General features: G+C 36.5%; 3 protein-coding genes across 3 annotated transcripts; 1 reads left to right on the forward strand and 2 right to left on the reverse strand.

The window, feature by feature from the left end:
- Nucleotides 1-69: 69 nt before the first annotated feature.
- On the reverse strand, nucleotides 70-4,082 carry LOC103936771. The gene is made up of 4 exons (XM_009346638.2): nucleotides 3,491-4,082; nucleotides 1,356-2,809; nucleotides 993-1,179; nucleotides 70-859 (listed from the first exon to the last, which is right to left on the reverse strand). The coding sequence occupies exons 2-4, from the start codon at nucleotides 2,733-2,735 to the stop codon at nucleotides 246-248; spliced, it is 2,181 nt and encodes a 726-aa protein (XP_009344913.2). The 5' UTR covers nucleotides 2,736-2,809; nucleotides 3,491-4,082; the 3' UTR covers nucleotides 70-245.
- A 4,044-nt stretch (nucleotides 4,083-8,126) lies between these two features.
- Nucleotides 8,127-10,543, forward strand: LOC103936763 (glutathione S-transferase DHAR2). Its single transcript, XM_009346632.3, has 6 exons — nucleotides 8,127-8,293; nucleotides 8,393-8,483; nucleotides 8,596-8,739; nucleotides 9,189-9,306; nucleotides 9,421-9,561; nucleotides 10,307-10,543. Exons 1-6 carry the CDS (start codon nucleotides 8,236-8,238, stop codon nucleotides 10,394-10,396), a joined length of 642 nt encoding a protein of 213 aa, XP_009344907.1. The 5' UTR covers nucleotides 8,127-8,235; the 3' UTR covers nucleotides 10,397-10,543.
- Nucleotides 10,544-14,882: 4,339 nt separating this feature from the next.
- Nucleotides 14,883-16,424, reverse strand: LOC125480129. Its single transcript, XM_048590460.1, has 3 exons — nucleotides 16,114-16,424; nucleotides 15,870-15,975; nucleotides 14,883-15,243 (listed from the first exon to the last, which is right to left on the reverse strand). Exons 1-3 carry the CDS (start codon nucleotides 16,147-16,149, stop codon nucleotides 15,101-15,103), a joined length of 285 nt encoding a protein of 94 aa, XP_048446417.1. The 5' UTR covers nucleotides 16,150-16,424; the 3' UTR covers nucleotides 14,883-15,100.

Consider the following 16,424-nt stretch of genomic DNA (forward strand, 5'->3'; position numbering starts at 1 on the left):
CTTACGCTTCCTTCCTGGTTTTCGTTTAGCCATCCATCTAGAAACAATTGCAAGTACTGAACTGGGGAGGAAACATCCAATTCCAACACATCTGAATTTCATTTATCTTGTATAAAAATCGAGTCTATACATATATCCTTTGCAAACCCTATCACTTGATCAAAACTGTGGCCATATCTACGAAAAAGTACCTCTGTCTAACTTGTTCACAAAATTACTCTACCAAGACAATAATCACTAGTGTCTTATAAACTCTCCATGGTAACAAACTCCGCTATGAGCTTATCGAACAAAAATCTCTCAATTTCTCTACCAATACCATCAATATCATCACCTAAATCTAACTCAATCTCCCTTCCTAGCGCCTTTTCAATGGAGTCCTTACCTTTTTCCTTCTCTTGGCTAACAAGCAACACCCATAGATCTTCCTCTATCATCTCCTCACTTGGCGTGGATCTAATCCTTCTAGACATGGGCTTTGTCCACGTGGGAACACCCATACAAGGCTCGAAAATCTCCATCAACCCTGCATTTATACGGTCAAACAAAAGCCTCCTGTCCGACCTTTTCCATGATGCCTGATCACCAAACTTCTTCTCCAGGGTCTCAAAGACAGCAAGGCTTACTGGCCATTCCGGAGGGCACCAGGTGCCTAAGTCCATCGTTGAGTTCCTACCATAAAAACCTATCTCCGATAACACATCAACAAGGTAGGAATAGTCTCTACTTTCTTCAACCCTGAACAATCTCATTGAATCTTCATTTTCTCTGTAACTGCTTGCAGATCCTTGAATAGTATCATCATCGTCGTCACTTGAAACAATCATTCCAGATCCTTCGGAGTATGTGTCAGAGTAGTCTGATTTCAGAAATGCAAGTAGCATATACAAATTTAGCATGAATAAATCGAAAAATAAATAGTCAAAAGCGTGAACAAATAAAAAGGGTTAATATCTTAGAAATCAAACTTCTAGTCAACAGACTAAACACACCTGTGATGTCAACATTCATCCTTCGCGGGAATTCTGGTGTAGGCGACCGCTCTCCACTAAATATTGGTTCCAGAACTGAAACTGGACTAGGCTTATCAGCCTCCTCCAAGCTCGCCATACAATCTGACTCTGTGGTGGAGCAGTGCAAAAGAAATGGACTTTCTTTTTTGTCTTCAGTGGATGTTTCCTGCAGTTTCACAATAGTTTAAAAAAGTGGCGTAGGGCCGTAGTAAATCTAGTGATGACATGAATAACCAAGCAACAATTAATACGGATTTTCACAGTAAACTGATAAAAAATTAAAAAAAAAATCAAACCATGTATAAAAAGACTACCTGTCTTCTAAAGAAAGAAACAACAAACCTGTTGAACTGAAGCATCTGTGCCATGACTGGAAGAATTGTCATTTTTGTAGACAAAAATGCCGGCTCTGCGTCCAGATTGCTGCTTCTTGAAATTTCCGGAAGTTTTTTCCACAGTGTGAACACCTTTGAATTCTAAGCTTGGATAATAGTGGAGTTTCTTACGGTTGGATCTCAACTTTATAGGTCCGAAACCATCATTCTGGTTGAATTTGTACTCCCTTGACTTGTGCTGCCCCAAATTAATTGACCCTTTTGGCTTGAAACTCCACTCATTGCAAAGAGCTGCATATTTATCTTGCTGTGTTCTAAACTTACTGAGGTCTAGGTCTTTAACGTCATCCCTAACGAGCTTTCTTTTTGGTTGAAGATGCCTAACGAGACTGTCATCCAATGTTCTTGAGCCTGTTTCGTGGGCAGACATGGCAAGCGAATTCCAGAGGGTAGCGCCTTTACGAGCCATTCCTGCTTCTTCCAGCTTATTAATCATCTTCCGTCGTTCTGAGAGTTGCTTTTTGGCTTCCCGGTATACAAATGACTCATCTGAATAAGAAAATGACTGGTATCTTGAGGAAGACAGCCTCATCGATTCAGTTTTCATTGCAACTGAGTTGCCACCTCTGGATCCTAACCGTGATACCGTTGCATCAATGTTGGTTTTGTTGCAACTTGTATTTTCAGTTAGCTTCCCCAATATTTCAATCAAAACTGTAGACCTTAAGCTTACTGGTTCCATGTCAAATGTCAAGTTCTTCCTTTCTTTTACTTCAACATGTAGTTTCCCACTACCAGGACTAGAATACTCCATGCACTTTCGATCACTGGAATGAGAATCATCAAGGGAACTCAAAGAAGGGAAACATCTCTCAGAAATCTCGGCCTTTCCTTGCTTCTGTTTCAAAACAACAATTCTACTACTTGGAATGCATCCTTCTTTGTTCGCCCCCAATTGAGATCTTGAAAAATCATCTGAATTTAAGAGTCCAACTTCTCCAAGGGATTCTGTGACAATTCCATTCTCAAACGTCTCAAGTAAAGTGGCATTTGGCAGCTCGTATCTCCTCCCGGATTTGCTGCATGTATCAACATTTCCACTGCCAGAAGTGCATGTCGAAGGGGAAACTTGCAGATTATGCCGATGCTCACTGATCAAAGAACTGCCCCCCGGGAGACATTCCGCGACATGATCACCCTCACAATCCATCATTTCCGGTACTCTCAACCTGAATGAATGACGAGACTCTCGGGCACCAATGGAAGCAACTCTGCGCAGGTAATTCTCAGACAGCACTCTTCTTTGTTTTTGGACAGGCGCCTGAGGCGGCGAGTCATTAAGACCCATCAGTTTTTCCATAACACTTGGTGTACCTGTAGCTTCCATTTCTGCCAAGTATTCCGATATAATCTATACAGGCACCGTGAACACTTCACTTTCTAGAAAATGCAGGAACGGAACTGCACAAAATCGGAGGATGCTTGGTGAACAAGCGAAAAGTATACAACGCGAAAATCCGAAGAACAACAAAAAGAAAAGGATTCAGTGAACCCATTCGAGAATCCGAATGATCATAAATTTTTACTGTTCCAAGAAACCCAGTAGAGATACAGAATACTAAAAGTTTGTAGAAACCAAATTATTACCACAACTTTTGTTAAGCAATCAATGAACAACAACAAAAGAAACAATAAGAATCTAAGTAAATTGAACACAACATCATAATTACAAAAGAAAAAAGACAATTTCAGACCTTTAAACCTCAAAGAACCACACTGCCATCATATGATATGATCATCCTAACTACTACAACAACCACATCAACTTCACTGAAACAAAATCTTTGCAATATCAGACGTGGCCAAGTTGGTTATAGCAACGTGCTCCGTCATTCTGTACTCAAGTTCGAATCTCCCTCTCGCTAATTTAAATTGGATTAAAATATCGCTCAAACAAAATAACAACAACATCATTTATTCCACCACTATGAAATCCCATTAAGAAGAACAACCATCATTAACAAAAGCACAAGCATGCAAGAATCAAAACCCAATAAAATTATGAATCGCTCTATAAATTAAAGAACAAAGAAAACCCAGAAAATCAAAATTTGTGAATTAATGGAAAGCTCAAAGGGTTACCTTTCTACCATTGGTCAGGCCACCATAATTAAATTCCTTCACCAAAACCAACAATCTTTATAAAAACTCTCCCTTCATTTTTGGACTAGAATTTAATAACGTAATAATTTCATCAGTCACAATCTGGGTTTTATATAAATCAATCCAAGAAAATGACTCAGCGGTACACCCACAAATCTGGTCAACAAAATATTTTGAAAAATTAAAGTCAATAATCCAATAATTTTTGCTTATTTGGGCACGGGAAATGGCTGAAAATTCAAATCTTGGAAATGGGTTTTGAATTTAATTTCTGGGTTCTGAAGAAAAAATTGGATCGAATGATAAAAAAAATGATTGGGAAGGCGGAAGAAGGAAAAATTAAAAAAATAAAATAAATAAATAACAGAGAGACAATACAAAATCGTTTGGGTTGGGGTCGTCTTATTCTATTTGTTTTGTCGTAATATACCCAAATGATTTAATTGTCTTGCTTGCGTAACTCCCGCCACAAAGATATGGTTTTTTAATGGGGATTTGATTGGAGCTTTCCAATTTTTTATTAGTCCAGGCATGGAGGGGGATTTGTGGGAGGTGGTTCTGTGAAGAAATTAGGAGTGGAAATAGAGGAATGTTGGCGTGTGTATTTGGTATGTCCGATTCATATGATTGCATGGGAGATAATGGTTCAAATTTTGACTTTTAGATGGGGACGGCGGTGGCGGCGGCGGGGGTGGTTCGGTCTGGTGCTCCTGGGTTTTTGGAGGTTGAGAAATAGTGGGTTGGGTTTATTTGTCAAGGATTTGGGCCTGTGGCTTGTGGAACAAGATTTTAGTCCACATAATCTTTTGCGCCTATGAGACTGTCAGCAAGTTCACTCTTGATCAAAACAACGAGAGATACGTGTAGACGGAATGCTATTATGGTGGCATTTCATGCTTATCACGCATTAATTATTACAATATGTTTTAGTTTGCTCACATGACAATACGTGATAAATTTGGTATTATCACAACGTATTGGTTGCATGTACTTCAACATTACACACAGGCTTGACCTGGTTTGCATGGGTTTGACCAATTTCAGGTCAACTACATTACATATAATACAATACTAAATTAGGCCAACTACGTGAAATAGTCTCATAACGTACAATTTTAGATCAGCCTGATAATAAAACATTGTTCTAAAAATCCCTGCCTAGCGCCGCCTAGGCGCACTAGGCGGTTGGCCACTGCTCCGATTAATGTCTAGGTGTTTGAAAATTAAGAAAATGCGCTTAGACCTGTTGAGAGGCCCGCCTAGACTACCTACGCACCCGCCCAGACCTGTCTAGGTTGCAACTCACATAGACAAAAAATATATAAATTTCATTTTGCATATTATTTTTTTCAATAAATTGTAAGAGACTTGTTGAATACTTAAATGAACACACATTATATGTTTGTCCCCATATTTTCATTATGTTTCAATACTTCATAATATTTATATACGTCATTCTATTTTGTAGTTTATATATATTTTAACTATAAACAGATACTTATTTACACGAAAATATAATAAATTTACTTAAATTCGTCTAGTCCGTCTAGGCGCTAGGCCTTAACCCGCCACCCGACTAGCACCTAGCGTCTTTTAGAACCTTAAGGTTAAACTCGTGCTTAGTTCATACAGATAATATTTAAGGGTGGATATACGTTTCAAATCAAGATATATTTTTTACTAGGACTCTATATCTTGTACTACCAAATGTCTCACCCAAAAGAATTTTGGCATTACACGTGCTATTATTAGTATGCAACAAGTATAGAGTCTTACATCCGCCTCTACTTAATTGTGTCCCCGATAAACTAACATTTTAGCTTCACCCTTGATCCATGATATGTAAATTCTCAAGTGTCAACAAAAAGTCAACGTTCAATTCAACCAATTTTTATTTTCACATCAAAATACATTTGCCCTAGTAGTAAAAATGCTTCTTTTACTTGCCAATATAACTCCTTTTGATCAGCTCAAAACTAGAAATTTTAGATCCCAATTCAATTGCACTCACTTGCATGAAGTAATTGTCAGGTGAGTGGTGATTCAAACACTTATTTTTTTTTTTTTGTTGAACAAGCGATATTATCTATATTAAGAAGTTGAGGATGAGGGAGGTTGGGCTAAACTCACAATGGGCGAGCCATAATAATGTGATTCAAATTCGTTTTTGGTGAGAATTGAACATAAGAACTTTCACTTACAAGTGAAGAAAAATATCACTAAACCGTAATACTAAGTAGATAAAGTAAAGAAAACCATAAAACCAAACAATCACATCATCTCTCATATAATGCTTTAGAAAAAGCAGAGAAAACCATGAAAACCAAGTCACCTTTTTCCTTCCATTATATATGCCTTTTCATCTTGTTATGACACGGAAAGGAATATCAAACATGTGGCAGAAAATGGGATATAGGTAGAGATTAGAAATATGAAAATTAAAAAGGAACCAATTCTATTGAATATGTTGACAAGTAAATGAATCCAATGGCTTTGCTCTCAACAATAATGTTATATATTCTCACATAAAGCAATATACTTAAGACTAGGTCAACATGCAGTTAGAAATGACAAAATAAATGAATTTATTGAGTTAATGGATATCCATTAGACCTATTTTCAGTTTTTTTTTTTTTTTTCCTTCTTCGCATCTAGAGTTTTACTAAGATTATTTAAACACTTCATTTCAATTACAATCATCCTACACACGTCCCCTTAAGTCAGCCACCGTCAGAGTCGCCGTTGCCATTGCCAACGGAATTGGATCTCATTTTCACATCTTAGTTATTTACTGTGTATCGTGCGGTTATAAATTATTTGATTTTTTTATTTAAAATTAAACACAAATAATATCTGATAAAAATTAATCGTACAATGTACGATTAACGAGGATGCAGGGATTCCTATAATCCCTACCAAGTAAATCCTAAGAGGATGCTCGGGTAACTATGTAAATGGCGGTTGAAATAAGGGCCACGTGGTATTATGTATATAGTCAACATTCGTACCATGTTCATAGTGATTTGTAACACAGAAAAAGATTAGAAAAGTGTTATTAGAATGTAAAGAAATGGAAATTTGAAGATTCACAATTTGTGGTTGAATGCTTGACACGCAAACGACCTAAATGGATAAATCAAATGTCCTTGCCAAGATATAAACGGTAGTTGGAGAATTAAATTCATTTTATTAATTAATGGTCGAGAAAACAGGAATAATGGTCGTTTAATTTTAATTAAATTGAAGTTCTGGTTCTTTAATTAAAAATTATTGATTATTGGTCTCCTAACTTATTAAAATGTACAGCTATGATTATTTTTATCAACTCCGTTATAACTTATATCAAAATAAATCATGATGGAAGGACCCTTGTTATAATTGGTTAAAGTTGAGGGACCATTACTATAATTGGTTAAAGTTGAGGGATCATTGCTTTGTTTGAGTTAAAGTTGAGGGACTATTGCTAAAATTTTCTCATTTGATTTCCATATTTGCCACTTGATTGAGCCTCATGTGCGTGACACGTGACTCATTTAGACAAATTCTGATAGAGTTGATGAAAAGAACCATAAATGCACGTTTTAAGGAACCAATAATCGTAGGTTTTTAATTAAGGGATCATTACTCTAATTTAATTAAATATGATCGATCATTGCTACAATTTCCTCTGAATGATCAATCAATTAACCACAGATCACATACCAATTCAAAGTCAGAGGCTTTTGAATTTGTTACGTTTCAATTCTCTCTAATTTTCTTGTAACTTAATTTGTCTTTGAACACACACAAAAAAAAAAAAAAAAAAGATTAATTGACTGATTCTCTTTATAAACGCAGTTTTTGCCGATGTACATGTCTCTGAAAATTGGTTATGTGCATTGTAAATGATGTAATTAACACAAACATGCTATTAAAATAATGAAAACTATTTCTACTTTATTAAACAAATAAAATTGTGTCTTCTTTGAGGAAATTCAGAAACCATTTCTTTTCGAGAAGGTGTTATCTTTATTTCCCTTGTTAAATGATGTTGTATTTGTTTCATTACTGGTCTTGTTTTTCAGTTAAAAAAAAAAATATATATATATATATATTTATTTATTCATTCGAGTTAAATGATGTTAATATTTGTTGATCTAGAAATTTCTGGTCTTTTTAATTACTTTTATTTCGGACAAATGATCTACCAATTTTTATGAGCTTATTATTAATTGGTTTGCATAATGAAATTATAATTTAGTCTTATTTTATTTTTTTAAAATTAGTTCTGTTTTACTTCATTTTTTGAAACTATTGTTTTAGTCTCAATTCATTTTACTTCCGTTTATTCTATTAAATAGATGTTAAATTAAAGGATTGTATGAACATTTTATTTTTGATATTGAAAAAATAAATCTTATACTTCGTGACATAACATTTACGAGAGTGAATTGACATTAAATGAGACGAAAAGATAATTTTAAGAAACAAAATGTGAGTAAATAAATTTCTAGAATTAAAATATGATTGAAGACAATTTTAGAGAAAAATTAATTAATAAGCCTTTTATATGCAAAGTGTATTAAGCTTGTGTCAGTACTGACATATGCCTTAATATATATATACACACACACACACAAACGCGCACACACTCAAAGCTCATCAACTCTCGCTCCATAACGAACCGTTCTGCCCCGTTACCTTTCAGTTTCATCTTCCACACTCTCTACCCCCTGGGCTCTCTAATGGTTCTCGAGGTCGCTGCCAAGGCTGCTGAGGGCGCCCCTGATCTCCTCGGCGACTGTACGTTCACATTTCTCTCTATTTTCCCTCGATTTCCTTCCTAGATTTTGATCAAATTTTACTAATTTGGTAAAATCGTCCGTCTTTCGTTTCTGACAGGCCCTTTCTGCCAAAGGGTTACTCTAACCTTGGAGGAGAAGAAAGTACCCTACAAGCTGCACCTCATCAATCTCAGCGACAAACCCAAATGGTATTTCTTTGTGTTTTGGATTTTTGAGCCAGAAAAAACGTGCAGGCAGAGATGGAAATGTTGGATTTTTTTGTTTTAATGGATTTAATGTGTTTTTGTTGGTGATTTGTAGGTTTACGGAAGTGAATCCAGAGGGGAAGGTGCCTGTGGTGAAGTTTGATGACAAATGGGTGCCTGATTCCGATGTGATTGTTGGGATCATTGAGGAAAAATACCCTGAGCCTTCTCTCAAAACCCCTCCTGAATTTGCTTCTGTGTATGATCTCTCTCTCTCTCTCTCTCTTGTTAGTTTTGGGAAACTGCTGTTGGAAGCACTTATGATTATAAGCGTTTTTGCTAGAAGTGCTTTTAGTATAACCAAGTTCATAGTTTTATTAAAAATCCAAATACAGCCTGAGAATCGCTTGGAAGTGCTTCCAGAAGCAGTCGGGCCTTTATTTGTTGTTCATATTTTTGTAACTGTAGGCTCCTTGATCCGTTTCTCTTATTTTGATTTGGTTAATATTTGTTGGCCTGGTAAACATCTGAGTACTTAACGTTATAGGGAATTCATATTTAAATTTCTCTCCTTTTCGTAAGGGTTGTCACGCAAATAATTTGTATTAATATGGCCCGTTGTATTGTGATCATGGTTTGCTAAACTTGAATTTTTGAGGATATCTTTATTGCTTAATATTTCGGGATCTTTTTGTTGTGAATTTGCAGGGGATCAAAGATATTGGGATCATTTGTGACATTTCTGAAGAGCAAGGATCCCAGTGATGGATCAGAACAGGCTTTGCTCACGGAACTGAAGGCATTAGATGAGCATCTTAAGGCACATGTATGTCAGTTTACGTCGTGATGAAGAAACACTTTACCTTTTCTTCTAAAAAGTTGTGGTCTTTGTATTTGGTGGAACATGTTGTAAATTGTAATGTGTTGCGAATGAAACCAGGGTCCGTACATTGCTGGGGAGAAGGTCACTGCTGCGGATCTAAGCTTGGCACCGAAACTGTACCATCTCAAGGTGGCTCTCGGCCATTTCAAGAAGTGGACGGTTCCAGCAGATTTGGCCCATTACCATAAGTACACCGAGGTATGAAATTTTTCATGCATGATGTTGCATACTTGGAGCTGTATATTTTATATCTTCCGGTAATCAATTTTTCAGTGTATATGTTTTATAAATAGGAGACCATTTTTGTTCTAGTAAGTGTTATAGTGTGTTTAAGTTCTAAATCTCCCTTTACTTCTGCTCGTTATCTGTTGTGATTCATGATGCAGAATTTGATTTCCATGAAATGCTGTAGACTAGTGATTTAGATTACTGCAATAAATAAGATGTGGTTCCTGCGTAGTTAGGTTTGTTGGTTAATCAATTTGTCTAAAAGCTATGCTGTTGAATTCAGCCACCATGCGATTAGGTGATTGCTATTCTTCTCTCCCTTCAAACACCACCTGTGTGTGTGTGTGTGTGTGTGTGTGTGTGTGTGTGTGTGTGTGTGTGTGTGTGTATGTGTAGCCCGCTCTCCCTCGTCCCATGTTTGTGTGTGAAAACTAGTCTGCAAGTTTGGGAAAGTTGGTCAATTGCATGTGTTGTGGTTGTGCACTCTGATGCATAGAATAATTTTCAATGCAATGCCTTAATGTGTAAGAACTAGAGCCTACATTCCTCGTAAGGGATTGCCTGTGACCAGCATTTGTTGGTACGCGATCAGAACGTTTTTCTTTTGTTCCAATGTGTAAAGCCCGATACATTAACATTTTTGGTAATCTTTCAAGTGCTCACAAATCCGAAGTCTAAACAGTGATGGGAGCCGATTTTTCTTATGCTTTTGCAGCTGCTTTTCTCAAGGGAATCTTTCGTGAAGACCGCTCCTGCTGACGAGAAATATATGATTGCAGGATGGGAGCCGAAGGTGAATCCATGAAATAATCCTAGATTATGTGCTCATTTGTTCAAGTTTAGTTGTGTAATAGGTTTGAAGACATATGCATGTCAGCTGTGGAAGCTAAACTTGGGTTATTTCCCGTGTCTAATAAATGTGTTGATCTAAATCGTCTATTATTTTGTATTAGCTCCGCTGTTTGCTATTACTTGTTTATGTAAGTGTTCTTCTGTGTTTTCAACCTTTTAATTTCGGTAGTGTTTTTCACATTCTCGTTTTTTCCTTCTGCACGACTCTCGGTGTAGAAGCACATGTGCTTCTCTAGAAGTGATTATGGCCATTTCCGTACTCATTTTCAAACGATCCCTTTGTGATTATGGCCATTTCCCCTGCAATCTTCAGCAGTGAAATACAGCAATTCTTGTGGTAAATGCTTCACTTTTTTAAATGCAACAGCTGAACCTCAACATTCAACGGTTACCCTCATGCTTCTCATTTGAAACTTTTCTTCGGTTTTTACTAACGGTTTTTTTTTATATTTTATATAACGATATATTTACACTAAGTAGTAGAATAATAAAATGGTTTTCGACTTCGCATCGATGAGATTCGTATTTAAGATCTCTCAATAATGGGTGGGTTATTACCAACTTTGAAAACAAAATTTTCCATCATCCTAAAACAAACCGGCAATTCTATACAGCCTTTGTTTACATGAAATGACTAAGAAATATGCCTCATTCCAAAATGTTAATCAACCATTGAGCCAACCCTAGTGAACTTTTGATCTTGACGACCCTAGACAAGATTGGGATATGTTAAATTCATCATTCCCTGGGCAAGTCTACCCCACTAAGACAATAATTGCCCTGTCAATTGGGCAAAGATAATTATTGCCTTAAAAATAGTAATTGTCTGAGTGCATTTTCACGTCGTAAATGAATTGGCGGTGCAATGAGAATTAAAAAAACTATATTTAAAAAAAAAATAGTAAAATTTGTAATTTTGAATAGAACTTCTAACTAGTCACGTCACACCACGTATCATTATCCGAAATTACAATTCCGATCCGGTCACACCACGGTTCATAATCTTCTAATTTAATTTTTAATTTTTTACATTTTTATTTTTATAACTTCTTAAACATTTTTTTTTACTAATATGGACGTTAGATGACATTTTTTTGGTAATCCAAGAGTCCAGGTTGTGCCACATGGTTAGAAAGTTTGTTTCAGATATTTCCTTTTTTTTTGTTTTGAATTGTTTAAAAACTTCAGATTGATATGGACCATCGGATTTGGGAAATCCAACGACCCAAAATCGCAGATGGCCTGAGTGCCTACTGCGTGGGCATTGCCACTTGCATTTTGTTGGACCGCTCGCCTCAAGCATGTGTGAAGCGCATGCACTTGATGCAAAAAAACTTATAACGTAGATGACACCAAGCTAACGTCACATGGCCTCGGGTGCAGAGTCACGCTGTTCCTGCCCGACTCCTTTGTCCGGCGGTTTTGAGCCTACCAATGGCCCGACTGATTAGGCTGGGATGGAGAGGAATGTTGAGATTTTGGGGAATTCAATTGCCCAATTGAGATAACTCGCTCTTAAAGAGATTCGTGAGTACGACCTCACACACACCAAACAAAATAAAAATAAAACCCAGGACCCAAAACAGTGCTAACCGACTAATAGCAGCCGAACCAATCAGTGATTTTTCGGAGCCATATGAGTTCCCACCATCGAGCATACTTACAAAACGCACCTATCGAGGCAACTCAACTTACATGTGGCCCAAAACAATGCTAACAATGCCACCGACTAATAGCAGCCGAACCAATCAATGATTTTTCTGGGCCATACCGACTAATAGCAGCCGAACCAATCAATGATTTTTTTGGGCCATATGACTTCCAACCATTGAGCACACTTAGAAAACGCACCTTTCTATTGAGCTACGTTCTCTTTCGACCCTTTTACTGGAATTGAGATTGAGCCCCTTTGTTTTCTTTTTCTCTGTCTTTTACAAGTGTCCTTGTGTGGGATGGGAATGAATTTGATTATGCAACTACATTATTCTTTCCAATCCTCACAAAAATTATAGGATTTCTTCCTTAGTAATGGAAGATGTTATGAATAGGAACGATATCTCATGGTTAATGTGTGAAATAAACAATGAGATATCGTTCCTATCCATAACGTACTTGATTGTTCAGGTATCACATATTTAATCTCAACACAATGTTCACTTACTTTTTTTGTTTTATGTTAGTAAACACATAATATGTTAATTAGAAACAACAATGATAGTCATACGATGCTTATCTACTCTTGATATATAAGCGTTAGAGATATAATCACGACTAATTCATCTTCCACCTTCAATTTCAAAGAAAGAAAGAAAAAAAAAATTGAAAGTTTTAACTTCTTTTATTACAACCAGTCCATTTTTTGCACTAATCAATGATCCTTATGCTTTAGTGGGTCGGATCCACCTTCGTTCGCTTGAATCTGCATGCAGCAACCTCACCGACCTGTTTTTGTGGCTGCATTGCCTTATGCTTTCAGATTGGATGGTTGATCGCCCTTGAAGGCTGTGTCGCCCTAGGCATCGGGATCTGCCATTTGTTTCGCCTTGGGCGACAAGTTTTTGACTCCTCAACCATCTTAGGCGTTCAGAGGCAGCCCCACCGCCTTGTGTGCACTGACCATTGGGCTGACCGCCTCAGTGATCGAAAGTGACGGCTGCGCCGCCCTAGGCTTGGGGATATGATGCTTGCACCGCCTTGGGTGAGCAGCTCCGTTTATCCCACCGCTTTACGCGTGTCAGATATAGTGGCTCTGCTATGTCGAGCTTCAAATTTGGTTGAGGGTTGAGGTTGTAGGTAGTAGGTAGCTGTGGCTTGATGAGATGACTGGTGGGTCCCTTCTCGGTGTATGGCAGTTATGTTGTATTGTGGTTACACTACATACATTGACGACTAGATGTGGTGTGGTCTTCGTCTTGAGGTATAATTTATGTGGTGTGGTCTTCATCTAGAGCAATAACTTTTGTGGTCTCGTCTACCAACGACTTTATGTGGTCTCACTTCTCTACGATAGTTTTATATGTCTTCACTATTCAGTGATGGGCTGTTGTAGTTGTCAATACATATTTGTTGCGTCTATCGTTTTGTAACAGATTAATATTGGAGACATTGTAGTTTTCATATATGTAATAACCGTTTAGGGATTTACCATAATTGTCTATTTGAGCAAATTCAGTCTAGATCATTTTCTTGATCAGTAGAGCATTGTCCCAAATTGGCACCTTTATATTTGTTTAGATTGATTAATAAAATAAAAATGTTACTCTTATCACATATTTGTATCATCCTTCTAATGTAAATATGTTCCATATATGTTGGCGGGCCCTACATTTATTAGAAAGGTTACATAAATATATAGTTAGTATCACATTACTCTAATAAAATATCAAACTTACGCTTCTTGTAAAAAAAATATATCTTGCAAAACCACATGGGCACTCGAGATTTTTTCACAAAAAACAAGCTGGTAAAAAACAAAGAAACAAACAAATGATCACAAAACAAGGGAATTAAAGAAAAGTGTGATTACGACGACCCCGCAACATAGTTGGAGTCCCCACATTGTTTGCTTCATTCATTGTATACTCTATAAACAAATAACATCACTACAATCTTTCAAAAAAACATTAGTATAATGCAAATGCTTTGCATGCCATCATATGAATATGTATTTAAGCAGAGTGAGATTCTATTTCTTTCAAATTTTTATCTCCTACAATTTCTTTTTATTTAAGTAGTTGTGATTATAACACATCAATGTCTTGCGTTGATTTTTTATTTTTATTTTTTGAAGAAAGACGAAAAGAAATAAGAGAGGAAGAGAGGAAAGAAAAGAATCTGCTCTATTTAAACACTACTACTGCTACAAGACGAAGCGCAATGACAACTCAAATGACATCTGTCGACACGTGAAGTTTCTAGCATGGTGTGTTTGCGCCCACCAGCCCCACCATACGACAAATTTCCGAAAAGCAGCTACGTACGGTGCTACTTTCTCTTCAACATTATTATTATTGCAAATTATTATCTAATTACATGTTTATATAATAAGTTCGACCTAAACCTACGTGCATGGATGATGGATTTGTGTTTACAACTACTAATAGTAAATTGCATTACTTGGCATCTTTACGAACTCGTTTTGATATGTTTTACTTATTAATTTTCGTTAGAATAACAAAATACAAGGTAGAAATGAGGAGTGAATATGGACAAAAAGAGTGATGAGAAAGATGCCGAAAGAAACTCCCATGAACTGTTACATGAAAACCACAAATCAAGTGAATAGGTTTTTGAGTTTTGGGTTTTTAATTTGTATGATATTCCAAGTGTATTTTCCCCTCTTCCTCCAACCGCACTTGCTCCTCAATCTTAATTCATGTATTCTTCAATATACTTTCTCACTATATTTAGTAAGAAAAATTAAAATTAAAAACGAAACGTTATAAAATAAATCCGTACTCTTCTGTATTATTTATTTTCATACAGAATAATACATACATATATATTTGCGCATGGGGCCGGATAATAAGACGATAATCATTCGATCTTATTGCCTATTGTAGTTTGGCTGCATATATCTGAAGCTACCAACCAGAAAGCAGAAGCCAAAGTGAGATCCCTTTCGATCGATAGATAGTTGGCATGTGTGTGTAAATAACTAGTCGTCGGAATCTTTGGAATCCAAGATCATCTTTTGTATCAATTGGCTTATCTCTTCCTCTGACATTCGATCTCCTTTATTCTGAGACTCTTCATATGCCTCGAAGAACTCCTTGTTCACTTTCTCCAGTTCATTCCATACTGCACTCACCACAATCATTCATATATCAACACATATGATCACCATTACTTTATTATCAGTATTTTAACTAAGAATTTAAGTCAAAAATTTTACCAACTAGGTTAAGTTCATATATATAATCACTGCAGTTATTTACATATATGCACATTAACAGTTTGGGAGATTGTTGAAGATGGTACGTAACGTAGTTGATCGACTTTGGCTCAATTTTATTTTTGAACAAAAGATACAAAGAGTGGTAATTTCGACTCAGAATCTCTAATATATTATGTTATTAACTTATGAACACTCTTAAACACTAGAGTTACAAGCATCCGACTGCTTAATCTTATTTTGGGGCTGCCCATATAATTCGTTTAATTTAAGCCAAAATTGGGCAGATTCTTTACCGGGCCAGTTACAGTTTTATTAGAAGAATCACTAACTTTTGTGTTCGTCAATTTTAGAACAATACTCACGGGTGATAATCAGCCTACAAACATGATCTCTTGGTTACTCACAGCCTCAAGAACTTCTGTGGTGCGTGGGTTTGATGTTCGTTTACTTGCATGCATATTATGATAGTATGACTACGTTGCACAGAGAGAGAGAGAGAGAGAGAGAGAGAGAGAGAGAGAGTTATAACCAGTAGAGGTGATAACAGGTTTGATGTTTGCATGTTTAGAAAGAGCTTCCATGCACTCCTCTTTGGTCAAGTGGTAGATCAAACACTTCTCTATCAGGTGCTGCACCTATAATATTTCAAATTAGGGCGCAACCGTCATCCCATATATATCATAACCAATAACGAAAAACTGAAACATGAATATGGACATATAGCTGTTATATATACACGTATATGTATGCATACTCGAAGTGGAATAAGTTACCATGTGTATGTATGATGCTGATGAAGAATCTCCCATGATCTCTATTTCTATGATCTTAAGTAGGTCGAACTGTTCTGGAACTTAACCACACAAACAAGAGAGAGAGAGAGAGAGAGAGAGAGAGAGAGTATAATATGATTGGGACTTGCTTATAAGATATATATATACAAAGCTTAGCTAGCAGGCTAGATATCGCAGGGAGCTGAGAGTCATATGATTGGGAGAGAGAGATATATAGAGATCGAATGAAAAAAAACTGGGTTAAAAAAAGAGAGCAAAGGATGCCGTACTACAAAGCAGTAGTGGGTTGG

Source organism: the organism of the source record quoted next, unplaced genomic scaffold, assembly GCF_019419815.1.
Source record: "Pyrus x bretschneideri cultivar Hongxiangsu unplaced genomic scaffold, Pyrus_bretschneideri_v1 Contig32, whole genome shotgun sequence".
Taxonomy (NCBI): Eukaryota; Viridiplantae; Streptophyta; class Magnoliopsida; order Rosales; family Rosaceae; genus Pyrus; species Pyrus x bretschneideri.

Excerpts from the sequence above, each read along its gene's own strand:
- LOC103936771 (XM_009346638.2), bottom strand. The coding sequence starts at position 2,735 with ATGGAAGCTACAGGTACACCAAGTGTTATGGAAAAACTGATGGGTCTT. Across the intron at positions 1,180-1,355 it reads CAGATGCTTCAGTTCAACAG|GAAACATCCACTGAAGACAA; the intron begins GTTTGTTGTTTC and ends GTGAAACTGCAG. Across the intron at positions 860-992 it reads GATGAATGTTGACATCACAG|ACTACTCTGACACATACTCC; the intron begins GTGTGTTTAGTC and ends TTCTGAAATCAG.
- LOC103936763 (XM_009346632.3), top strand. The coding sequence starts at position 8,236 with ATGGTTCTCGAGGTCGCTGCCAAGGCTGCTGAGGGCGCCCCTGATCTC. Across the intron at positions 8,484-8,595 it reads CTCAGCGACAAACCCAAATG|GTTTACGGAAGTGAATCCAG; the intron begins GTATTTCTTTGT and ends GGTGATTTGTAG. Across the intron at positions 9,307-9,420 it reads ATGAGCATCTTAAGGCACAT|GGTCCGTACATTGCTGGGGA; the intron begins GTATGTCAGTTT and ends GAATGAAACCAG.
- LOC125480129 (XM_048590460.1), bottom strand. The coding sequence starts at position 16,149 with ATGGGAGATTCTTCATCAGCATCATACATACACATG. Across the intron at positions 15,976-16,113 it reads CAGCATCATACATACACATG|GTGCAGCACCTGATAGAGAA; the intron begins GTAACTTATTCC and ends GAAATATTATAG. Across the intron at positions 15,244-15,869 it reads ACCTGTTATCACCTCTACTG|TATGGAATGAACTGGAGAAA; the intron begins GTTATAACTCTC and ends TGGTGAGTGCAG.